The following is a 26,075-nucleotide window of genomic DNA, read 5'->3' as shown; positions in this document are numbered from 1 at the left end:
GGTTCACCTTTTGGTGGTCCCCTGTTCCTGAAGACATTCCCACTGAGAGGGTGAAGCCTAGGTGAAAATCCTAAATTGGCCTGGATTACCTTCTATGCAATGGAGTTCACAAAAGCCGCATTCAATAGAGCTCTCTGGCTTTTAATGGAGAGCACTGGGGTGTTTTTCTCTTTGACATGTATTCTCAGCAGCAGTGGGTCACATGCATCCCTGGTTTAAATTTTGCCCCATTTTCAGTTGTACAGGCCAAGCAAACTACTGAATCTGTATAGTCTCTTTTTCCAAGGTCATTCTGCACTATTTTTTCAGGACTCATGAAACCACCTCTGCACTTCTCTCAACTCTGCAGACACCCAGCCATTTGCAGGATGTATTTGGGCTGTTGGCTGCCATTAGTGACTTGTCTATTTGGCTACTAACCCTTCCTGCGCCACAAATGTTTTGAGTACCCCTAGAGGAAATACTTCCTGCTTGTATGGTAATAGCACATCATAAGCTCCAACGCAGCATTACTGTGGGCCTGGCAGGCTGACCATCCACCCAGAGTACCAAAAGGGCTTGCAATGTATCCTTAAAGAAATCTGATGCCATAAGCTCAGATCACTGTCCATGGCAGCACTCCTCTGAATCTTCCTTAACATCTTCTGATAGCTGTACACTATCCCAAAAAACTAGAGTTTCACAGAGTGTGTGGAGTTACAGGAGTGTGCACTAGTGGTGGCCCTAACAACGTTTTTGTCAGCATCCAATCATTTGTAGGTAGGCTGCATAATAACCTATGGTCTATAACTATTGCCCTGTATCCTGTATTGTAGCAAGGTAAGACATTTACAGCTAAGGCTTTGTGAATTCTGTGGCACAGCAGTGCCTCCTCACAGGGCATAGTAAATGTGTCACAGAATTCAAGGACATAAATGGGTGAGGATCTTCTCAAAGCAAGTTTATATTCCCACCCCTCCTTTCTTATAATCTACTGCTACTATTGCTTGCTTACAAAACTAAGGCTTGGTGGGAGTGCTTTGCCAGTGTCCAACCATCTGAAGAAGGCAGCAAAACCCCACTTTCCAGAATACTATCCTGTGTCCTATAATTCCAGGGGGTTAGAATTCATTAGAGGTGACACAAAAATCCTATTATATTGCAGCTTACCAATGGCAGATCTGGTGGCTGCATTAGATTTTGGCTTCTACAATTTGACCCCATTAAAATTGTGAGGTCTATTGGCAAAGTGCTGGTATCTTGTTGATGGTGTTACCATGTGCCATGCACTCCCGACTAAACAAGCAAACATATGGGTCTGGTGCTGGATGGATTTATAATGAAGGTTTTTTTATTTCTGTCTGTGCCCCCAATAGGATGTTTACCATGAGCACAGAGCGTAAAATGCCAAATTTTGAGTTGTCCTCAGAAGAGTAATAGAGGGGAAATCTTCCAATGGGGTCACTAGTTCTGGTGACAACCAATGATTCCCTAACTGTAGGTATATCCTTCCACTTTGTGTTTTGGCTGTGTGACATGAAGTGAAGGGAAACTTACCCAATGGGACATAGAATGGCAAAAAAAAAAAACTGACAAGGGTTTTAACCCTCCATTATTCTATCCAAAATGAAAAACATGTTGCCTTTAGTTCAACTTAAAGTTTGAGGTAAAGGGGCAGGGTAGGCAAAGATTTTGTACACTTGTTTTCAGCATTAGTTCCCCCTCACCAAAACAACCTGATGCTGAGTTCACTGCCTCCTAAAAGTAATGTCCAAAATACCCTCATCTTTGCGCTGCTGGTTGCCCTTTAAATGATCTAATGTAATATGATAATTTCTCACAATATAACTTGAGAACTCACTGTAAGCTCTTTTTTGTTTTCACAGGTCATCTCAGCTCTTCTTCAATTTACCCAGTGTGCCTTGCACCATACTTAGTGGTTACTACATGTTCAGATAACAAAGTGCGATTCTGGAAATGCCATGTGCAGACATTTCAAGAATGTGTAGGTAGCGAGGAACAGCAGAGCTATTGCTGGAAGGAATGGTCATTGATGAACGAAGGGCGAGAAGAAAGCAGCAGTACCATACCTGTGGCAGGAAAGCCCGTTGCAGTGAGCTGCTCTTACACAGGAAGACTTGCTGTGGCTTACAAGCAACCTATTCAACATAATGGCTATGTCTCCAAAGAGTTTTCTATGCATGTGTGTCTCTTTGAATGTGAATCCACAGGAGGATCAGAATGGGTATTAGAACAAACCATTCATCTTGATGATTTATTAAGAGTTGGCAGCATGCTTGACTCTCATGTGAGCGTTGATAGCAATCTATTTGTCTACTTCAAGTCAGATGTATTTTTAAACAAAGACAAACATCTGGTTCCCAACATCAAGCATTTAGTGCATTTGGATTGGGTTTCAAAGGAGGATGGCTCTCATGTACTAACAGTTGGAGTTGGCTCTAATATTTTTATGTATGGGCGACTTTCAGGTATTGTTACTGATCAGACCAACAGCAAGGATGGTATCGCTGTTATTACTTTACCACTAGGTGGTAGTATAAAACAAGGCATCAAATCCAAATGGGTGCTGCTCAGATCAATTGACTTGGTGTCATCGGTTGATGGGACACCTTCATTGCCTGTATCTTTGTCCTGGGTTAGAGATGGGATTTTAGTTGTTGGAATGGACTGTGAAATGCATGTGTATGCCCAGTGGAAACACAACTTGAAATCTAGCAACGGTGAAATTTTGGTCTCTGAAGACAATGCAACACAGTCTGATTCAGTCCACATCTCTAAGAAGACCAGCGTAATTGACGGGGCAGCAATTGTAGATGATGTCTTTGGTAGTCCTACTGTGATTCAAGATGGTGGTCTTTTTGAGGCTGCTCATGTGCTTTCTCCAACTCTTCCACAGTATCATCCAACACAGCTGCTGGAGCTCATGGACTTAGGAAAAGTTAGAAGAGCAAAAGCCATCCTTTCACATTTAGTCAAATGCATTGCTGGGGAGGTGGCAATTGTTAAAGATTTAGATGCTGGAGATGAGGGAGCTCCAAAACGCCACCTGTCACGGACAATTAGTGTTAGTGGCAGCACAGCTAAGGACATGATTATCACTGGAAAAGATGGAACACGAGATTACACAGAGATTGACTCCATACCTCCGCTACCTCTATATGCTCTGGTTGCTGCAGATAAGGATGCACCGTATTCTGCTCCTGAAGAAACCACAAAAATGTCCCAGACCTCAAAGCTTAGTTTTGATAGTAAAGTAGATGACCAGTATTCTGACCTGTTCCAGGTACAGAATGTAACAACAGATGACTTCATTGGTTTTGAAACTGAGAAAAGAGAAAGTAAATCAAAAGTGATCAACCTGTCTCAATATGGCCCTACTTACTTTGGCCGTGAGCATGCCAGCGTACTCTCAAGCCATCTCATGCACTCTAGTTTGCCTGGCCTAACACGGTTAGAGCAGATGTTTTTGGTGGCTCTTGCTGATACAGTGGCCACAACCAGCACAGAACTTGGTGAAAGCAGAGATAACAACTATTCAGGTAATAACTTCATTTCACAAAATAACCACCATAAATATTGATTAATGAATGGTCTTGTAGGGGGCTATACATTTTCTAAGACAGTATGTATGGTATGTTTTAAAATTTTAAACAAATGTATTTTATTACACAAATTGCAAGACATAAAGTGTAACTAAACCCACAACAGTAAAATCTGTCTGTATATGCAGTACAGCATGCTTGTTATAATCACTGTGGAATCTAAGGGGTTAATCCTCTGCATTGTGTTAAAACACTGTTTGATCCTGACTTCTCTGATCATCCCCTTCTTCCAGTGTCCCCCTCTTTTCTCCTGATAAGACATATATTGTGTGGAGTCACTCTGCACATGCTCAGTTTGATGTGTATTGCTAGGGAGGTTTTTATTTTTCTTGGGCGAGTGCATGTGATCAGCACAGGGCCAATCAGCACTGTCCAGACAGAGGTCAGGGGTTCTGCATCCTCCTACAGCAGAATGAAAACCCCTCCTACAAGCTTTAACATGTGCTCTGCTGGGCACTGATAGAAGTCACAAGACTGCTCTAACTGCTGATTAGAAAAGGTATTTAGCAGTTTTTCTATTTAATAAAATAATTGTGCCTCCATCTTCTGTGTACTGTGTTAGACCAGATATAGCGAATGCAGGGTTCTGGGTTTACTAACCCTTTAATTCAACTAAGTTAAAGACTGACACCGTAGCTCCTTTGTGACTAAAGGGGTTCTGGTCAGATGTGATTTGCCTTTTTGTTCATTTTTTTTTATCACACACTCCAAAGATCTTGGGTACAATTTACAGTCCATCTTTCTGATTCTCCTCTTCTTCATTGTTATGATGGAAGCAGATATTTATGATGCAAAATAAATTTGTCATAGGAGAAATATGGGGCTACCATTACTGACCAACTTCTGAAAATGCTTGGTCCCTAGTTGGGTATGCTGACCCAATTGCTTAATTACTTTGTGAATCATTGAACAAATATGCAGATCAGGAAAGAGCGAAGTGAGAGGGCAAATATTGATACCAAGGAGTCAGCAGGACAGTCAAGGAACCATTTCCATAACAAGAGATGAGCAATGAAAACCTTTGCATGTCTCTCATTGCAACCCTTCTTTGAGCAGCACACCTTTGTCAGGTATCATTGTATAATTAGCAGGGAGTGGATGTTTCGGTTCCCAGCCCCTTTGCAATACCCATTGCTGTTAGTAAAGAGCTGGCCACAACATGTTACAGTACAAATGACTGTGCATACTTCTGCACTGATCTTGTAAGTGCTCCCATGGCTCACGTAATTATAAAAGACCGTTGTCCACTAGCATACATCTGTACTGGTAGACCTGTCAGAGAATTATGCTGGCTTAATTCTAAACAATGTGGATTTCCAAGCTGTCCAGTACTTTTAACTTACAGACCCAGGATAAGCATACAGAGACCAGTGTCAAAATTCCTTGTCTTTATGCTTGTTCTGTGTCAGGGGCAGAGCCAAAGCATCATCAGCAAGATAGGCATGCAAGAAACATTTTCAGAAATAGAGGTCAGAAATGACACCCTACATATTTCTCTGATCACCATCATCGTTTTACCTCATAAGGGCAAGGATCCACTTCTAGTGCACCTTAAAATGAATCTGAGCACCACCACTGTGGGCTCCATCTTGACTTGGACTGTCAAGGAATAGATTAGACATTACCCCTCCTTGGTGTGAAGTCCCATCCCAATTATTGAAAAATGTGGAAATTTTTCCCAGCTGAGACATAAACAACAATAAAACTGACCAATGTTTTTCCAAGTTTATCAAAACTAGGAAAAAAAGTTTTTTCCTTATATTAGAGATATAGTAACAACATATCTTATAATATGGTAGCTTTGTCACATTTAAGTTGCTTGCAAAGTGAATTTAGCCAGGATTAGTTTTTCTTACACTGCTGCAAAGACCATTGGTGAACTGTATCAACTAGCAGCAGCCATGTTCTTCAAGTTGCAGTTATTTTTTTTTATATAACTTTGTCTAAATCTTTGTTTGCAGGGGGTGACAATCTTGATGAGTGTGGCTTAAGATACTTGTTGGCCATGCGACTGCACACATGTCTTCTAACATCACTGCCTCCACTGTATCGTATTCAACTGCTTCATCAAGGTGCTTATTTTTACTGTGCATTTAACTGGGGTTCTATACAAAGCATATTTTAATAATAGAATAAGGTCGATTAACTGAGCAAACTCATAGACAGGCATAACACCTCTCCCCCCCCCCCCCCCCATCCTAAACAATAGTCAGTAAGTAATTCTTTTGGTCATTGTTCTGATCATAAGAACACCAGAACTTTCTTTGCCTTTTATGTAGTTTTTGATAACATAAAGCACAAGGGCATTCCAATGGCAAGATTGTCCCAATTTAAGGAATGTGGTAAAGGTTGCATATTCAGCCATGTATATTATACAACCAGTAGATCATTTATGTTACCTGCTTATTGTTATTGTTGTAATGGTGACCATACATGCTTTGATAAATGATCTATCTCTTCCAATAGCAATAATTAATAGTCGACAACACAGTTGATCATTATGCCACTCACAGGGAAGTATCATTCGATTTATAGTTATGATCGCAAGTTATTGATCATGTTTCTGTTTCTACAATGCAACTTACCAACCCAATCTAACTACAATAACATTTATGACTAAATCATCTTGGTGCTGCTGGTTGCTGCAAAAAGATCGATGATTTTCCACCCTGGCCGATATGATTGAATCTGATCTAGACCGAATCTAAATCTATCCGAAAAGGTAAGGTATGGCTATTCGATAGGTTTCTGATTTGATCAGATCGCATATTGAATGGATAATAAAAACTGAAGCGTGTATGGCCATCATAAGAGTACACTTGTTTGGAATGTTAAGGTGTGTATTGCCAACATAAGAGCTAAGACTCCAGTAGAGTTTCAACATTTTTACAACAATTTTATTAATGTTTTAGGGTTATCAACATGTCACTTTGCATGGGCTTTTCACTCAGAGGCCGAAGAAGAATTAATCAATATGATTCCAGCCATTCAAAAAGGCGACCCACAGTGGTCTGAGCTTAGAGCAATGGGAATTGGTTGGTGGGTGAGGAATATAAACACACTCCGCAGATGCATAGAAAAGGTAGGCGTTTTCTTATCACTTAAGTCACACCTTGTTTTGCAGTATATTATTTTGTAAAATAGTGCCCTAAAGCTTACGTATGCCACAGTTTAGTGCAATGATTTTCAAACTGTATTCCAAAGACTATGCATGTGGCCACAGAAAGGCATTGGATGGTTTGCAGCTAACTGCTGTAAATTACTGTCACAGATTTTAGTGGACAGAGGTCCGATGTAGCATTGTTGCTGCAACTTTCTCCAGTTGCCTTATTGGTCAATGGTGAAGGGTCAGGAGAAGACATCTTGCTGTATCACTTCTTTTCATTCTTATAAACAGAGCCCGTGGATGGCTCTAGTAGACAGTGTGTACACAGCAAGTGGTTTCCAGGTATCATTTCTTGGTGCCTTCATCTGGATTGGGTAAATGGTTTATAGAGCTAACGGGGGAGGGTTTTGTTAATAGTGGGTGTTTGGGAACTATCAATTAGAGTGCAGAGAATGGATAGGGATCAGTAATGGGAATGAGAAAATTGAAAAAGATCAAAAAGCAGCTGAGAAGGTACAAAACTTGGTTACAAAATCCCTAAACAAGTACCTTTTCATACACAAGTTTTGCATGGAATCGCAAGACCAGTTATTGCCTCTCTGATATAGGGGGAATATTTAGCATTAGTAGACATTGAAGATGTCTTTCTTTATTTTCCCATTTACCCACTTCATCAGTGGTTTATGCGCTTTGCAGTAGGTGACAAATAATTCAGATTTGGCGCACTGCCATTTGCTATGTACTCTGTACTCTGTACAAAAGTGCTTAAACCACTTCTCTTCCTCTTATCAATTTAGGGAATCCAGGTTACTAGGTACCAAGACCTCTTCTGAAGAATTCATAGTCCCTCAAAACTGCCTGAAAACATCCAATTCATATTCTTCAGGATTTTGATTTAGAAATCAGCTTCCAAAAGTGTTCCCCTCGGCCTTACCTGTGTCTGGAATGTCTAGGCCTCATCCTATACAAGGCTAAGGCAAAAAGTTTTCCTTCCATCAAACAAGCTTCTCCCTCCTCAAGTTTGCTTGCTTGGACCTTAAGATCGAAAAGGCTTTCCTCTGTGAGATTTTTCATGAGAGTCCTATGCTTCATGGTTGCCTCATTCAAAGCAATTCCCTTTGCTCAGTTCCACTCAAGGCCCCTCCAACACAACATTCTGTTGCCTGGAACAAACACACTCCATCTCTTGGCTTCCCTCCAACCAAACAAGAAATCCTCTAGCTTGGTAGATTACCAGTCCATCATTGGAAATGGGGAAAGTAATTTTCTCCACCTTCATGGAAGGTGCTAACAATAGATGCCAGCTCACAGGCTGGGGAGGAGAGTTTCAATCTATCACAATTCCAAAAACCTGGTCACCCAAAGAAACATAGTTGTCCATCAGCATCTTATGGCTCAGACTAAAAAAATTTGCTGTGCTCTACAAGACCCCCTTCCCCTTTCTCAAGGGACACCCAGTAAGGGTGCAATCAAACAGTGTTACAGCAGTGACCTATATGATTCATCAGAGGGGAACCAGGAGTCAGGCAGCCTTGAAGACAGTAAGTGTAATCTCTTGGATGGAAAAGTACTGCTCAGAAATCTCTGCTGTTCACATCCCAGGAGTTGACTAAGGAAAGGTGGATTTCCTCAGTAGTCATTTCCTAGACCAAGCGGAGTGGTTTCCCCATCCTGACATCCTCAACCTCCTATGTCAGAAATGGGGGGACTACAGAAGTGTACATCCTTGCCTCCATATTCAATAAGTTACCCCTTTTTGTTGCCAGGACCAAGGATCCTCTAGCTCTGGGATCCAATGCTTTGATAAGCCCATAGACTCAGTTCAGGCTAATCCAGTGTGGATTCTTCCTCGCCTGCTATGCAAGATAGAGGGAGGGAAGAATTTGGCAATACTTAATTGCACCAAACTAGGCCAGAAGAAGCTGATACATACGTGTACTCAGATTCCAAGGACACAACAAATGGCCTCTAAAAAGAGAAGCCAGACCTGATGTCCCAAGGCCCCTTGTACAGTTCTGTTTCTCAATCACTGACAGAACAGGGTTCTGTCTGACTCTATCACTGCCATATTACTCAATGCCAGAAAAATCATTTTGAGAAAAATCTACTACTGCACCTGGAGATTCTTTTTTGTCTTGTATAAACACAGGCATTTCAACTCCAGAGAATACTTAGTACCTTGGATGGCACATCATATTCCAAAAGCCTTTGGCTTATCTCTCATTTGTAAAAAACCTTTATTCAGTTTGTCTCACAGATCAGACCCCCAATACAGCACCCCTGTGCTTCCCTAGGATAACAGTCTGGACCACTCTGACGTGCAGAAATGGGTGATCTATCCTACAGAGTGGCTTTGGTGGTCATATAAGATTAAAAGAATGGATTGTGATCAGGTGCACAAAACTGGTGCTCTTCCATCCCTATTGCAACAGTACAATGCACAATATTATTTTGCCCATGATATTGTGTAGTGTACTGGCCTTGGTGGCCATCACATCTGTCAGACATGTTTCAGAGTTGGCTGCCCTGTCTTGTAAGGAGCCCTTCACAAGGATAGAGTAGTCTTACAATTGAAACTCTCCTTTCTCCCAAAGATGGTATGAGCCCTCCAACTTGAAGATATTGTCTTACCTTGCTTGTGCCCTGCCCCCAAGCACTCCAAGGAAATTTTAACATTTTAAAACATTGTGCAGGCCCCTATAAAGCAAAAACTTCATATTAGTGAAATAATACAATCCATGTGAAAAATAATTGAAGTTGATAAATAAACACTCCACAGGGGTGCACAGGCAAGATCTTTTCAGTGTGTACTCTTTCAGCACAGGCTTTAATTTGTGGCACTGTTAAGTGCATCTGTTTGAGATTAATTGTAAACTGCATAATTCATAGCAGTGTTTGTATTTTTTTACACATTGAATGTTTACAGTGACTAATTTTGAGTGTTTTAATTCACTTGCCTTTTTGGTAATTTGCAGTTCATATAAACACTGTGGGTGTGTGCTCTGTAGTGTGTTTACTTAAGATATATTTACTGAAGAATTACAGTTTAGGGAGGTGGTTTAGAGATTTTGTTTAGAATTTAAGCAGTGCAACACCCTTTATTATTTAAAGTGATTGTAAAGGCTTATTTTTTTTTTTTAAATAACAAACATGTCTGTACATATCTGCTGTGTGCAGTAGTTTTGCACAGAGCAGTCCACATTCTCATCTTCTTGGGTCCTCCACTGGCGCTCCTGGCCCCTCCCTCCTGTTCGGCGCCCCCACAGCAAGCAGCATGCTATGGGGGCACCCACTGCTCCGTGTGTCCATTCACACATGGAGTCGTGGCTCTGCCCCACCCCATCTCTCTTCTCATTGGCTCACTGGCTGTGATTGACAGCCAACGAGGAGAGAGAGTCCTGGGGTAGCCGAGACTCCAGTGCACATCACTGGATCCAGAGGGGGCCTAGGTGAGTTTTAGGGGAGGCTGCAGCACAGAGAAGGTTTTTTACCTTCATGCATATAATGCATGAAGGTTAAAACCTTGAGCCTTTAGAACCACTTTAATAATGTTGAAAATTCCTTGATTGTCATTCTTAGTGATTCTTTGCACTTTTAACTTAGCTTAATTAAAATCAACCAAATCATACATCATATATTATGTTTACTTCAAGAGATTCCAACAAGAAATTTAGGTTTTTAAAAACAAAAAATGCTGACTTGTAGCATTTCATTGGTTTTAATTTAGGATGTTGAGGAGCGGGAAAGGTAAGAGTGAAATGGCAGTAGTGGTAGAAGGAGCAAATGGCCATTACTGGGGGGATTCCAAACCATACTTATTGTTTTCTACTTGTAGCTGAAGGCCACCTTGTAAGGCTCCATGTACACAGACTTAACAATCTTTGCTTCTATAGGAGTTTTGTGTTTTGCCTGTAGAAGCAGCTCAGTGTTATCCTATGTATCCATACACATTAGGACGATTAGAGTCATATTTTAAGCTCAACGTTTCAAGGCAGGAAAAAAAAACCCTTATGGTTTTGCATTTTTGATTGGATCTTTCTGGCAGAAAAAAAGATGCTCTTCTAAACTGTGTACAAAAACACTCTTTATCAGCATTTTTTCTGCTAAGTGAACTGGCGTTTTTTTTAAGCCCAGTGTGCATAGGGCCTATAAATAATTAAATATTTACAGTATGTACTTTTAAAGACAGGATTACATGTTAGTCTTTATGGGAAAATCCTTATTTCAGTTTTTGTTGTAGGAGAATGTAGTTTGCAAGAATAAACTTTGTTTTGAAAAAAGTGAAAGTTTTCGATGTGACATGTTTTTAGTTTTCATAAAGTTTTATTAGGCATTGAAAGTGCATACAGAGTGTAAGGAAAAGCAAAATGCCTTAATATCATTGTAGTACAGTTGTACAAAGAGAAACGGGTGTTTATGACCACAGTACAATCCGGTAAGCAGTTGACAAGGTATACAGTACATAAAGCCATCAAACAATTGGAGCGTTACAGAGAGGATTCAAAATTAGAAAAGAAACAAATGTTTACCTTGATCTTCAAGTAGACAACGTTGCAGTAAAACAGTTATAAGGTACATCTAGCAGACACAATACTCTTCTATTTGCTATTGTAGGATCTCTAATTTGCCATTGTGATGTGTTTTTACAGGTTGCAAAAGCAGCTTTCCAAAGAAACAGTGACCCACTAGATGCTGCAATTTTCTATCTTGCAATGAAAAAGAAAGCAGTTCTCTGGGGCTTATTCAGGTAAATGTAGAAAATGTTATGTACACAAACCTTTAAATGTACAGAATATAGTCCTGAAGCAGCCAATCAAGCAGAATAATCCCTCTTCTGTATGTTAGAAGTTGGTGGGTAGCTTTAGTACAGCTCATTGAGGATCATGACCATTAGGAGACCTGCCTCCCCTGCTGTGCTTAAGCATGAGTATGGAAAGCTGGTTATCAGCAAAATATCTGTCACTGCAGCTAGTTAGAGGAGATTATAAAGAGGCATGCAGTGGTGCTGATCATTCACAATTTCAAGGTTTCAAAGCCCTAGTGTGTAATTAAAGCAAATGTAGTTGCAGCTTCACTTGATCTGGCTTCTTCCCTGCTTGTATAGTTTGAAAACAGTGTGGTATAAAATTACATTTTCAGAACACTCTGAATGTAATTTATTTTACAATAATTTGAGACTGAGATTGGTATTTTTAGGTCACAGCATGATGAAAAGATGACTCAGTTCTTCAGTCATAATTTTAAGGAGGACCGCTGGAGGAAAGCAGCACTAAAGAATGCATTCTCGTTACTTGGCAAGCAGCGATTTGAACAATCTGCAGCTTTCTTTTTACTAGCTGGCTCTCTAAAGGATGCTATTGAGGTATAAAAAAATCACATTTTTCATTCTGTTGCATAAAAAGTTGCAATAATGTGATTGTTAGATCTAAGGATTTTCTTCTTTCAGGTTTGCTTGGAAAAAATGGAAGACAGTCAGCTAGCAATGGTTATTGCCAGATTGTATGAATCAGACTTCGATACCTCTTCTACATATGAGTCTCTTCTATATGAGAGAGTGCTGGGATGTCAGAAAGATGGATCAGGCTTCTGCTGTACAAAACTTCATCCTGATCCGTTCCTCAGGAGCATTGCTTACTGGATAATGAAGGACTATACTAAGGCGCTGGACACGTTGTTAGAGCAAACGCCTAAAGAGGATGATGAAAACCCCGGTGGGTATATTTGCATTGAATTAGTGTTTTGCCTTTTGTACTGAATTTTCTATGTCACTAAATATTATTCCTTGTTTTGCATTGAGATTTTTTTCCTCTAGCTGCAGGGTCTATGTCATCACTTCATACGGCCTATAGATTTTCGGTAGGGTCACCCCGCTCAGATCCTCGTTGAGCAACTGTTTGCAAAATCATAAATATCTTCTCTGAGGCTGATAGAGAACTCAAAGTTAATAAGCCTTTTTAAAACAAAGCAGTGCCAGCCCTGAAGACAAATTAAAAGTAGTGGATTTCTGTGGCCAAAGCTTTTGTAACAGTGGCTGGCATTGGACCTTTAATTTGACCTGTGCTGAACCAAAAGGTTGGCAACTGACAGTGATGCTGCTTAATAGCAGGGAATGATGCATACGCATACTTTCAACCTCACTGTAAACCTCTTAATTGTGTCAGTACACATTGAGCTATGGGATATGCATAGAGTAAGCACACCCCTCCCCTATCTCAACACACGGTGCTAGGTGTCTGAGTGATCATTTGCTGGATCCCAATGCTGTTGTGGTATGAAGGTGGTGTCAGTACTGACTTTTAGAAAGTCTATATTTGCAGTGTATGTATGGGACAGTACATTGGTGCAGTGTAGAGGTTTACAGGAACAGTACAGGGGTGCTCACTCAATTACACACACTGTATTATGCAGCATCACTAATTCAGTTCAATTTGACCTCAGTTTATATCAGTTTGCACTTCAGTTCAATTGATATCAGTTATATTCAGTCTACATCCAATCCATTTCAATAGATCTGGATGTTTGCTGCTCCGTTTAAAAAAAAGGATGAACCTGAACTGACGTATGTAGGCGGATGAAAATGGATGATTATCCATTTTCATCTGCCCACCCATAGACCTACATTATGGTTCAGTCTGGATCCGTCTAAAAAAAAAAACTGACGAATGGATCTAGACTGAACGTCCGTGTGAAAGGGGCTATAGAGGGGATGGCATCAATTTACATTTGTTCTATTAATGTCAGTTTTTATGCACAGAACACTTTTACTTTTTTCACCTCTTCAACAACTAAGAAAAAAATGAGCAAAAACAGATGTAGACTGATGAAAACTGAACTGAGCTGGACTGAAGACAGATGTGCAAACTGATGTAAACCGAATCTGTTTTTTCTTTCAAAAAAAGTGACTAAACGGATGATGCCCATGTAGAAGAGGCCTTATATAGCAAATCTTCACCTTTGAGCTCAGGTCCACTTAAATGAAAAAAATTAAACAAGAAAAATGTTAATGGAGATTAAATTAAAAAGAAAAAAAAACATTGTAAAACATTGTAGACTGTTTCCTTCAGTCTCCCTTCTATAAGCCTAGTGAATTTACCCTGTTAGCGACATTGGGTGAAAAGCCTTCTCAAACATGCTGTGATTGCGGCAGTGTAGTAGCTGCCCTGTGTGAATAGTCACAATTAATTTAATTTGTTTTTTTTTTTTGTTTTTTTAAATTTATATAGTCCTCATCAAATCGTGCAACCCCGTGGTCTTCAGTTTTTACAACTACCTTCGAACTCATCCTCTGCTAATCCGTCGGCATTTTAATACTCCGGAAGCTACTTTTGTAACAGCCAGCTTGAAAACTGATAAAAACTATGTAGATGAAATAAACCTTATTGAAAGGAAATTGTTTTTTACCACTGCTAATGCTCATTTCAAAGTGGGGTGCCCTGTGCTTGCTTTAGAAGTTCTCTCCAAGATTCCAAAACTAAGCAAATCAGCAGCTATCAATGAAGATCTGTTGAGCTTCAGTTCTGTTGGACAGGATAGTATACATTCCATAGGCAAAGTGAACAATTTGGAAGAATTAGGTGAACCAGGTTGGTTCACTTCAGCTTCAGTGGCAGCAAAAGACTCTTCAGCTGATTTTGACTGGGGTGTGCCAGTAGTGAAAATTGAGGATGAACCTCTTCAGCTGGATTGGGGAGAAGACAAAGGGAGTGATGAAGACGATGCTGGATTAGTTTTAAAGAATTTAAACTTGGACCACATGAGTCAAAGCCTTAAAGATGTCAGTTCAGAAACCCCAACAGTGGACAATTCAGCCCCAACTGGGAGTGAACCAGATGTAATTGCTGAACAGCTAAAATTCCGAGCATGCCTAAAAATTCTTATGACTGAGCTAAGAACGCTGGCTACAGGGCATGAAGTTGATGGTGGAAAGTTGAGGTTTCAGCTGTATAACTGGTTGGAGAAGGAAATTGCTGCTATGCACAAAATATTTAACCATGAAGAAGACAGCAAGGATTTCACAATTGAAACCCCACCTCCTACAGATATATCGGATACCCCAGAAATCTCCGAAAAAAGTGATATTGGATCATATGAACGTCACCAAATAGAACGTCGCCGATTACAAGCTAAAAGGGAACATGCTGAAAAGCGAAAATGGTGGCTGCAAAAGAACCAAGCTCTTCTAAGAGTGTTTCTAAGCTACTGCAGTTTACATGGTGCACAAGGTGGCGGCTTAGCCTCTGTAAGAATGGAGTTAAAATTTCTTTTGCAAGAATCTCAACAGGTAAGTTCTCATGTTTTAGTTTACCATGTAGAGTCATTAATTTCGTATAACCGAGCCCATTTCATTTAAACTTGTGCTTCTGTTTTCTACTGTGGTGTGTTCCCCTGCACCTTATTATTGCAGATTAATACAGCAGGTTATCCTGATGAGATCAGCTCCTGTGGAAGAAATGACTAGTCTCAATGTGCACTATTATCCTCTAGTGGAGAGGTCGTTGTTTGATTATGGTTCACTCACCATTAAGTGCCCATTCACACCTGTGCAATTTCAGGTGCGATTTGTGATTTGAAATCACATCTAATGAATGTCAGTGTCTTAACATACGCATTTGCTACAGTGCAATTTCTAAAGTAGTTCTTGCATTACTTTTTGTGTAGTTTTGTTGCGAATTCCCATACATAGGCTATAATGGAAATCGCAATGCAAATTACAAGGAATCATTGAAAATCTTCACAAGTAGCAATAAAGTCTTCAGAAATTGCACACAAATCGCACATTTTTAAATCACAACGGTGTGACCGGTGACTAAAGGGCCAAATTCTGAACTCTGGCGGACATCAGGAAGGTGATGAAATAGGATGTTCTCTATATCTTTTACACTCTTGATAGAATGTGTATGTGACAGGAGTCACTTTGGGTGGGTGGCCCATGGAACACAGCCCCCTTTGTAGGGATGGGGAGACCCCTGTCTCAGCTCCCCATAACCCTATTATATGTAAGTCACCCTGTGCTTGTTAGGAGTAAATGGTGAAATGTTCTAATATTGGTGTGGGGGTTGTTCATTGTTTACTGCCATGTGGTCCCATTGTTCTATTGTGTGTCTTGCTTGGCAGCAAACTATTATGGGATGTATGTGTTTGTGTCTTGGCTTGGTGGGTGGTGTTTCCAGCAGCCCTCCTGATGGGACTGTCTGCTGATGTGTCTCTGGTTGCTAGATTTGGTTTGCCCCGCCCTGTGTCCACATGCAGGGAGTTGGGTTGTTCCCTTGTTTATATCTTGCTCCTGTTAAAATAAAGCAGTCTATTTTCCTGGTTTCCTTCAAGTCTGGTGGTCTCTAATCTTGTTTGGTCAGTGTTGGGGTCCGTGGTTTGTGTTTGGACAGGGAAGCGGGAGTCTAACAGAAATACCCAAGTGCAGTCGGGGTCTGGTTCCATTACAGTGTACTAGTTAATGTCTAGCCCAGGTAACAGATAATCAAAATTGGCTAGCACATTGCATAATGAATTACTGCATATAAAGGAAAATCACCTCACTTTGACACTAGGAAGGACAATTCCAGACAACACAACAGATTTTCCCCATTTCCTGTTTAGTCACCAAGGCAGGAGATTAGCAAAATTTCACCAATTGGGAAAACTTTTTTTTTGCATTGATAAAGATTGATGTCTGTGCTCCAAACATTTCTGTCTGAACACCTGCACAGGTGTTGGGTAAAATGCCCTCAACAGAGATACATACAGCAGTTTTAAAAAAAAAAGTCATAAAGTACTAAAACTGAAAAAAAATATAATAAAAACCCCTTCCGCACTACGATGAAAGAAACTAGAAAAAAATACAACTGTGGACAATGTGTATATGATAATGTGTATATACACTTTACCTAAGCAGCTGCTATACTTAATGTCCAAATATAAATGTATGAAAAAATCTAATAAAAATAGCTTTTCATAAAATACAGCACTAGTGTTCTATAACTGCCCAACAGATCTATACAGTGTGTCCCGAATAACCACACATTGGTCTTAGTTGTTTACTGCCATGTGGCGCAACATGTCTGCCCAAAGACACACACAGGATTGTCCTGCTGGCACGGGTGACTCAATCCATACACCCCTAATCGTTCTAGGGTTATTTGGTATCCCCAGATGTAATTGATGCTTGTAATCATGGACCCCTGATGTTATAGTGTCTTCTGTACAGAGTCTATTGTACCTCTTTTGGATGGGACAAAGACCACCCCAAGCCCACTAGAGACGTTCAGCTGTTTGTCCCTAGCTATTGCATCATTCTGTCCATAGAGTTTCTAAGCATGCTTTGGCACTATCCCCAGCAGAGTCTGTCTCTGACCATTTGTTACTGTGAGCAAAACCTGGCCTGCATCGCCTGTTGTCATTCTTGATCCAGATTCCCAGCAGTTGGGAGAGAGACTGTTTTTGGGTGACTGCAGTTTCCTTCAGTGGACTCAAAGAGATATAAGGGGTTGCTTCAAACCTTATTGATGCAGTGTGCATCACCCTATATTTGGTTTATCAACCTGCTCTTGTAGTCACTGGGTCTTTTAGGACTCTTGTGGCTGCAAAGAACTTTCCACTAAAACTGCTGTCTGTTGAATTTCTATATGCATGCAGGAGGCACCATAGAAGGTCCAGGACCCCACCTGAGACACTGCAAGAGCATTTTCCCTTTGAAAAGTGATTCATTAATAGGTGGTCTATGCCAGTGTGATCCATATTAACAAAGATACCACTAGAGGGGACAAAGGTAAAGTGTCTCTGTCCATAAAAACATATGTTTTATTAAGTGCAGTGTAAAGTTATGATGATCGCCATCTTTTATTTTGTTAGGTGCATGTATGCACCCTACCAGAGATGGATAGTGGATAGAGGTCTTTTCACATGGAAATATCAACAAGTGTGCTTAGACCTACTTATTAATTTAAGAGGTCAAAGTTAAATAGTTTTAGGTTGCAAGAGGGCTTAGTGTTCACTGCAGTTGTCAATAAGACCGCTCACTCTGCAACCCTGCTGTAGAAGATAGCACATGTTCAGAGGTCTTCATGGGTTCCAATTTTTTGGAATTAGGCCCTTCTACTGTGGCTGCTTCGCATCCTCTGTAAACTTATTCAAAATATCTTCTCTGCTCCTGTACTCCATCAAGGTCCACAGCTGTGGAAGCTTTGCTGGATCATGGCAAGTGGGAAGACTTGTATTCCCATGTCATGTATCAGGTAGACCGGACCCACAAGGGATTTTCCCTATCATGTTTCAGTGCCAGGTGCCTTTGTGGAGAGGTCTACTTGTTCTACTTTCTCATGTTGCTGCACCAGTATAGGGTGGTTGTCTTCCACTCCTTTCTATTTTAGTGGAGGAAACTTCTTGGACCTTTTCCCCTTTGTCTGTTAGTCTTTCTGACTTAAGGTGGGGTTGTTTTCAACTTCTTTGGTCCTTTACCATCATGCTCAGGTATAATGCTGGATATTTCTATAGTCTTATCTCATATAACCTTGAGTAGCTGTCCCAGATATTCCTTACCCTTGGAGCTTTTCTTCACTGAACCTTATGGTCGTTTAGGGCTTTGGGACTTTTGTCATACTTTATCCAGTTTATCGTACCTTGTGAACCTGTTGTCCAACTTTTCCTCAGGGATATGTTTTTGGACTAGGAAACTTTCCAGTGTTCCCTTTTGTTAATCATTCTTGCTTTTGCTCTGTTCCCCTGTTTCTGTAGTTTAATTACTCCACCTGTTGGTGGTTGTTTGACTCACTGCTTCTGCTGCTGTGCACTTAGCCCTTGTTCACAGGGTTAGCAGTCAGAATGAGTTTGCCAATGAGTTTGTAGAATGTTCCTGACATCATGCCACTGCGACCAGTGAAAATGGGAACAGCTGTACATTGGAAAGTGCAGCATTCATATTATCAAGCGGATTTATCGCAGTGCTTTGACCAGAGGTGACAGTAAGGGGTTTATTTACTTAAGCTGGTTCACTCAGAATCTGGTGCACCTGTGCATGGTAGCCAATCAGCTTCTAGCTTTAGTTTGTTCAATTAACCTTTAGCAATAAAACCTGGAAGCTGATTGGTTTCTTCCCAGAAATGCACTAGATTCTTAGTGAACCGGCTTTAGTAAATAAACCCCTAAGTGACTATTCCAACTGAACCCTTATATTCGGCTATGGCCTCATTCTTTAACCACCATTATCCTTGTTCAATTTATACTGCACTGGACTTCCTTCGCTCTATACATGTTTTTTTTTCTTTTTATCAGTGTCCATATCTTCTGTAAGTAGCAGCATATAACCAGGATTTTAAAATTTCTTTGTACCTAATGGGTTTTAGGAAAACAATTTTTTTTTCTAGCTTTGAATAGAGTAAAGAGGGGATGGAGCCTATCAGGTTTTTAATGCTGTCTGTGTCTCTGCTAAGGAGATTCACTCTCTAGTTGTTCTGGTGACCATTGTTTACATGGTTTGCTTACATTTTCATTACTTAAAATTAGTCTAAAGCCAAAGTTTTGGTTTATATAAAATTAAAAAAAAAAAAAGGTTATACGTACCTGCTCTGTGCAACGATGTTGCACAGAGATAGTTCCGTCTCTCTTCTTTGGCAGTCCCCCACCAGCGCTATCCTTTCCAGGTGCCACCAAAGCACTGACAACAGCAGGGGCTCGTGCTGGTTTCAGTGAAGTCTGTAAATCCAGGAAGAGAGGAGTGCAGGGCTGCCAGCGGGGACTGCGCTGGATCATGGAAGAGGTAAATGTTTAGGGGCTCCTGGTAGAAGAACTAGTGGGATGTTATTTACATTAATGCAGGGAATTAGGGATACCACAGCAATCACAAGGTACTCAGCTGTTTGGTATGCTGTTTCTGTGTATTGAGCTGTAAAGTGACAGGTCAGTACATAGTGGACTACGGGCAGAACATTGTAAAATACGTTTATATATGGTGGTGGGTAAATAACATCCATCAATCCTCCGTTCATAAATATACTTTGATAAAATTAAGGTTAAAGAGTATGTATTCCTGATATGCGCCTGCTGTTCCATGTACAAAAATCCTAAAAAGTGCATATTAATTGGTTTGCGTGAAAGTTCGTATCTACAAATGGGGGTATATATGCTGGAATTTTAGCTCAGTGTGATGCTGTTTCTCCTCCCCCCACTTTTATGCAGCTGAGAACACTTTATCAATAACATTTTCCCCTTTTTTTATATTTTCTGAATGGGTTTTACAAGGTGATGGTTTACATTAACTTTAAGATAATATAAAATAGAGATTTAGTTCAGTTTAGTGTTCATTTGCGTTGCTTCTCAGAATTATAGTGAACACAGCGAAGTCCAGAACTGTTTTGGTGGATTGCCGGTAGCACATGGTGCTATCTTGTATATAATATTGGTTGCCATAGTTCCCTCACTTCTCTGTATATTTTTAATTCTTTTGCTATCCTATTTACAAAATAACCTGTGGTGTCCTAGAACATTTGATTATGCTGGTTATGTATGACTACATTTAATCTGCAGATGACCCAGTTTACAACATTGTTACTCTGGTCTGGTCTTTAAATTTCCTTTTCAATTTTCTAAAAAAAAAAAAAAGGGCTGATTCTACAGCAAAGCACTTGTTAGTCTTTCATCCATTTCAAATCCCAAATGTGTCCCTTAAATGAGGACAGTTTAAAAAGCTGTTTCTTTTCTTTGCTGCTTTCTGTATCCTTACTGCTTATATATATTTTTTTTTAGAAATGAGAAGCTGGTCTGTGCTACTCAAACTAATGGGTTTTGCATGAGATACAGTGAGTTTGGCATAACAAATAGAGCAATGCTGCAAATTATGCAGTCTTGAATCTGAATACCTTTTGGTTACTTGTTGTGCAGAGCTGTACGTTTTGTTTGTTTTTTATTTTGGTTAAGGTACTGTTATAGGAGCAGAGTAATCATGAATGTTGGATTTTCAGCTCTTCACTAACTATACATATTTACCATAATTTTATTTCAGTAGTTGCCTTCATCTCCCTTGGCCGCAAAACATTTTGAGGTGCTTTGACTAGGGCAGGGGTCTGCAACTTTTAAGACATAAAGAGCCACTTGGACCCGTTTCCGAAGGGAAAAAAAAGACTGGGAGCCGCAAAACCATTGCAACATTTAAAACAAATTGTCGCTCTTTTTTGGTTTATAGCGTAAAAAATAAAAACCGCAGAGGTGATCAAATACCACCAAAAAAAGCTCTATTTGTTTGAAAAAAAGGACGTCAATTTTGTTTGGGTACAACGTCGCACGATCACGCAATTGTTAGTTAAAGTGACGCAGCGACAAATCGCAAAAAGCGCTCTGGTCATGAAGGGGGTTTAAGGGCCCAGTAAGCAAAGGGTTAATCAGGGCCACAGTGTATCGTCATAATCACAATCATAGCCTTCGGTAAATATGAGGGCCCAATGTAATCCAAATTATAAATACATTATTATATTATTGTCACTTTTCTATTAATATTTTTTTAACCCCCCCTCAGAACTACTTTTCATAGAAAACGTTAAATTAACTTACCTTTTTTTGTTCTTCACTCCCGCGCAGTGCTGTGTTCTTCTTCACGCTCGTGCAACGCTAGCTCACGCTGGTTTCGGCTCTGTCACTCCTCCCCCTCGCACACAGGAGGCCTGACGTCACCAGGCACTGTACTCGTGGCGAGGCGGAGCTGAACCACGTTGAGTAGCTACGCCGTAATAATTCATCCCCCATATAGTAATTCATCCCCCATATAGTAATTCATCCCCCATATAGTAATTCATCCCCCATATAGTAATTCATCCCCCATAGTAATTCATCCCCCATAGTAATTCATTCCCCATGTAGTAATTCATCCCCCCTGTAGTAATTCATCCCCCCTGTAGTAATTCATCCCCCCTGTAGTAATTCATCCCCCACGTAGTAATTCATCCCCCCTATAGTAATTCATCCCCCCTATAGTAATTCATCCCCCACGTAGTAATTCATCCCCCCTATAGTAATTCATCCCCCACGTAGTAATTCATCCCCCACATAGTAATTCATTCCCCATATTGTCTCAATTCACTTACCTTTGCTCCGCGCGTTCCTCTCGCTGTGTTCCCGCGCTGTGTTCCGGTCTTCAGGGCGGACTGTGAGAGGGGAGGAGTTCGTCACGCTGCCCCGCCTACATCCTGACTGCCCCGCCTACATCCTGACAGCCAATGTTCCACGCTCCGCGGGCCGGATTAAAAGAGTCCTGACTTTTGAGGCGGCCGCCCGAGAGGAGGGAGGGGAGCGGGCGCCTGGCACACAGAAGAGCCGCATGTGGCTTGCGATCCGCGGCTTGCCGACCACTGAAACCCTATTGCCTGTCACCTGGTGGGCAGTGTGCTCCGGAGCCGCAGCAAAGATGAAAAAGAGCCGCGGGTTGCCGACACCCGGACTAGGGCCTAGAGAAATACTGAAAATTGTAGAAGTAGATGGATTTGTTTTTATTTCTTTGTTCAAAAAGCAGGTTGAACAAAAACAAACTGACTCGATTCCCCCATCCACACATTCAAGGTCGATGGGGGAATCCTCTCACTAAGCTGTGGTATTCTGACAATGATCGGTGTTGCCGGCTATAGCCTGCAGCACTGATCAAGGAGCAAGAATCTGGCAGGGAGGTTGTACAGAAGTCAATCGGGAGGTTGACTTTTGTACAACCCTCCTGCCCATACGTGGATCAAAATTCGACCAGTCCCTGTTGAACGTTCCTAACCTCAGAAACCACTAAGCAACTCATTCACTCCCTTATTATATCACGCCTTGACTATTGTAACTCCCTCCTCACTGGCCTACCTCACCGTAGGCTATCCCCACTTTAGTCTATCATGAATGCTGCGGCCAGACTCATCCACCTTACTAACCGTTCTGTATCTGCCACCCCTCTCTGCCAATCCCTCCACTGGCTCCCAGTTGCTCAGCGGATAAAATTCAAAACACTAACACTGACGTATAAAGCCGTTCATAACACTGCTCCAAACTACATCACCGATCTTGTCTCCAAATATCACCCAAACCGTACTCTCCGCTCCTCACAAGACCTCCTACTCTCTAGCTCCCTTGTCTCCTCCTCCCATGCTCATCTTCAGGACTTCTCCAGGGCTCCCCCCATCCTCTGGAACTCCCTACCCCAATCCATCAGACTATCACCTACTCTGCTCACCTTTAGGCGCACTCTGAAAACCTATCTCTTCAAGGAAGCCTACCCCGCCCTCACCTAATACTGAACTCCTCTACTCTTCCAACCACTCCATCCCCCACAGCTATTTCCTCCTGTACCACTATCCCCTCCCTCCTAGATTGTAAGCTCCAAGGAGCAGGGCCCTCGAACCCCTCTTGTATGGAATCATATTGTTACTGTACTGTCTCCCACCATAATGTAAAGCGCTGAGCAAACTGCCGGCGCTATATAAATCCTGTATAATAATAATAATAACTAGCGAAAGTTTAATCCATATTTGGCCAGCTTTAGCTTCAGCTTCATGGCTTTGTCCTGAGAATGTGTTTTTTTGTTTTGTTTTATCAATTTGGAAACAGAATGTATTTATACAAATGTAGCATATACAGTAAAGGTGAATTTAACACGTTATTGCAGGTGTACCCCATTAAAAGGGTTTGTAAAAACCACGTCAAACGTAGTTGTGCAATTTGATGGTTATATGGAAAGACTGCTCATTTAGGCAAGGAGTTGGGGTCATACATGCCTCAGGATGAGCAGCAGGAAGATTTTAAGGATTTGCAGTGCAGCACTGGACATGCCACACAGTGAAGATCTTCATGGGAGGGAATGGAAACCTGCACTTTATTCTTTGCAGCAGAACTCCAGCTAAACAGGAACAAACACAAAGATGTAAAGCTGGAGAAATGGTACTCTTCAGTGTCTATTCAGAATCAGTGCCTTCAGCTAGGGTTCAGCATCTCACAGAACTTACTGTTTTAGGTGGACATGCTGGAAGAGATGGAAATGTACTGAAAGAATATGAAGTCTTCCATTACTGACCGACTGTCCTCCCAGGAAATGAGTTATCCAACTGTCAGGCTGTTCAAATGGCTTTTATAAATTCTAAGACACAGACCTGGAACAGTCATGCAGATTAACAATTCCCACATCAATGACTTCCCTGATCTGGGTCCCAAAATCAAAGTATCGATGCCAGAGACAGACAGGCAACTAGAACACTGATCTTCTCAGTGAATGCCTGTGCAGGGGGGGGGGGGTGCCTTGACAAGTCTGATGAATAGAGGAGAGCAGGCTGAGTTTCCAGCAGAGGTAGAGAACTGACCTCACTGTGTTCTCCTGCTTAGTGTGGTCAGTTTTTAATATGAAAGCAGAGGGGCTGGAAGAATCACCAGGAATTTCACGCAAATGAAGCAATGCAAAGAGAACCAGATACTTTTTTATATAAATACATCGTACAGCAAGCACAGATCATGAATATGAAATGTTGGGTTTACATAATCTTTAAGCAGTTAGGACTTGTTTAAAGGCTAAAACATGACTATTACAAACCAGAATCACTTTTCTCTTTTCTTTACGTACAGGAAACAACTGTAAAGCAGCTCCAGTCGCCTCTCCCACTACCTACAACCCTCCCATTACTATCTGCGAGCATTGCTGTGACAAAGACTGTGATTGCTAACCCCGTCCTCTACCTGAATAATCATATTCATGATATTCTCTATACCATTGTTCAGATGAAGAATGCTCCACATCCTGACAACCAGGATCCAAAGGTAAGTGGGCTCCCTTTATGTAGTCTGCACAATGTTAATCAGAATCAAGGGGGCATTGCTTTATGTCTGTGGGTCCCTATCCTGCTAACACCATTGCTATAGATTGTATCATTATTGAAATATTGACTGACATCAATGTACTTTAAGGTTTGCAGGAATCATTGTATCCACAAATTGATACTTAGGGGTTGCTTTATTAAAAGGCAAAGATACTGTGCACTGCAAGTGCAGTTGCTCCAGAACTTAGTAAATGAGGTAAAGCTTCACTTTGCAAAGAATACCCAATCACATGCAAGGAAAATAAACACAAAATAGCATTTTTGCTTGCACATGATTGGACAATAGAAATCAGCAGAGCTTCCCTTCATTTCAGAGCTTCCCTTCAGATCTAGAGCAACTGTACTTGAAGTTCACTTGCAGTGCACAGACTGTCTGCCTTTAGTAAATCAACCCTTTAGAGTAATACTGTCCAGATACTCAGTGATGGTGTAATTTCTGTCATAACTTAGTGGTATTAAACCCAGGACCCTGCATTCACTATATCCAGTTTTCCACAGTACACAAAACATAGAAATGCAGTTATTTTAGTAAATATAAACTGCTAAATACCTTTTCTCATCAGCAGTATATAGCAGTCTTGTGACTTCTATCAGTGTCCAACCAAGCACTGGTTAATCTTGTAGGAGGAGTTTTCATTCTCCTCTAACTGTCCTGTCAGGTTGTATAACCCGTGACCCTCTGTCTGGACAGTGTTGATTGGCTCTGTGCAGATCACAAGCATCCTCCCCCCAAAAAAACTCTAACAGTACATACCAAACAGAGCATGTGCAGACTTGCCACTGCTTCTCTAACTATGGCAGATGGATTGGGGACAGCAAAGGAAGGGGAGGATTGGAGAAGACAGGATCCCACAGCCTTTTTACACAGTGCAGAGGATTAACCCCTTAGGTTCCACAGTGTGTATAACAAGCATGCTTTATTGGCTTTATTGCATATACAGACTGATTTTACAGTTGTGGGTTTAGTAACACTTTAAATGGTGTGGAGAAAGTGTCTGTTGCAATTTTTTTAAGCTGATGACCTGTAAAATGGGTTGCATGTAGCAGCAGTTTTCCCACTAGACACTCAAGTGTTACTAGGTGTATTTTTGTAGCTGTTGTAAGCTTTATTTCACATCTGGAAAATATTATTTTTTTTTCTCCAAACTTTCAGTGAACCTGAACATTTGGGAAAATTTTCAGGTATCAAAGGTTTCTCTAGCAATAATTCAGCATGTACTGTACCTCAAGCTGCCTGACGTTAACATGCTTGGTCTCAGCAGAATCAAACATGAGTATGTTGTATGATGGGCGTCATGATGTCAGTAATCCTCAGGAGTATTTGATGCATGTCATTAGTTGTGGATTTGTTTACCAAGAAAATCTGCACTTGAGGAAGTAGGGGGGCTGCCATGCTGACTTCCTCCTAAAAAATTATCATTCATCTATGCCAGTACATACCCTGTACATACTGTAGAGTAAAAGTTTTGCACTGACACAGCTTGAAGTAAAATAATGCAGGCTTTACTCTTTATCCATCAAGACGTAAAATAATCCATTATGTGAAAATATAGA

General features: G+C 40.9%; 1 protein-coding gene across 6 annotated transcripts in view; it reads left to right on the top strand.

Moving 5' to 3' along the window:
- DMXL2 (Dmx like 2) overlaps nucleotides 1-26,075 on the top strand; it is a 210,425-nt gene that overhangs the window by 127,958 nt on the left and 56,392 nt on the right. For all 6 annotated transcript variants that reach the window (XM_089690563.1, XM_089690560.1, XM_089690562.1 and 3 more), the window contains exons 18-25: nucleotides 1,866-3,539; nucleotides 5,564-5,674; nucleotides 6,515-6,684; nucleotides 11,358-11,455; nucleotides 11,905-12,070; nucleotides 12,155-12,419; nucleotides 13,932-14,989; nucleotides 24,271-24,462. In XM_089690563.1, the coding sequence (XP_089546689.1) occupies nucleotides 1,866-3,539; nucleotides 5,564-5,674; nucleotides 6,515-6,684; nucleotides 11,358-11,455; nucleotides 11,905-12,070; nucleotides 12,155-12,419; nucleotides 13,932-14,989; nucleotides 24,271-24,462 (3,734 nt within the window). The remainder of the gene's footprint in view (nucleotides 1-1,865; nucleotides 3,540-5,563; nucleotides 5,675-6,514; nucleotides 6,685-11,357; nucleotides 11,456-11,904; nucleotides 12,071-12,154; nucleotides 12,420-13,931; nucleotides 14,990-24,270; nucleotides 24,463-26,075) is intronic.

This window comes from Staurois parvus, unplaced genomic scaffold (assembly GCF_062004578.1).
Source record: "Staurois parvus isolate SC_StPar_1 unplaced genomic scaffold, SC_StPar_1.0 ptg000533l, whole genome shotgun sequence".
Taxonomy (NCBI): Eukaryota; Metazoa; Chordata; class Amphibia; order Anura; family Ranidae; genus Staurois; species Staurois parvus.
Note: the sequence above shows the minus strand (reverse complement) of the source record. Positions and strands in the feature narration are given on the sequence as shown.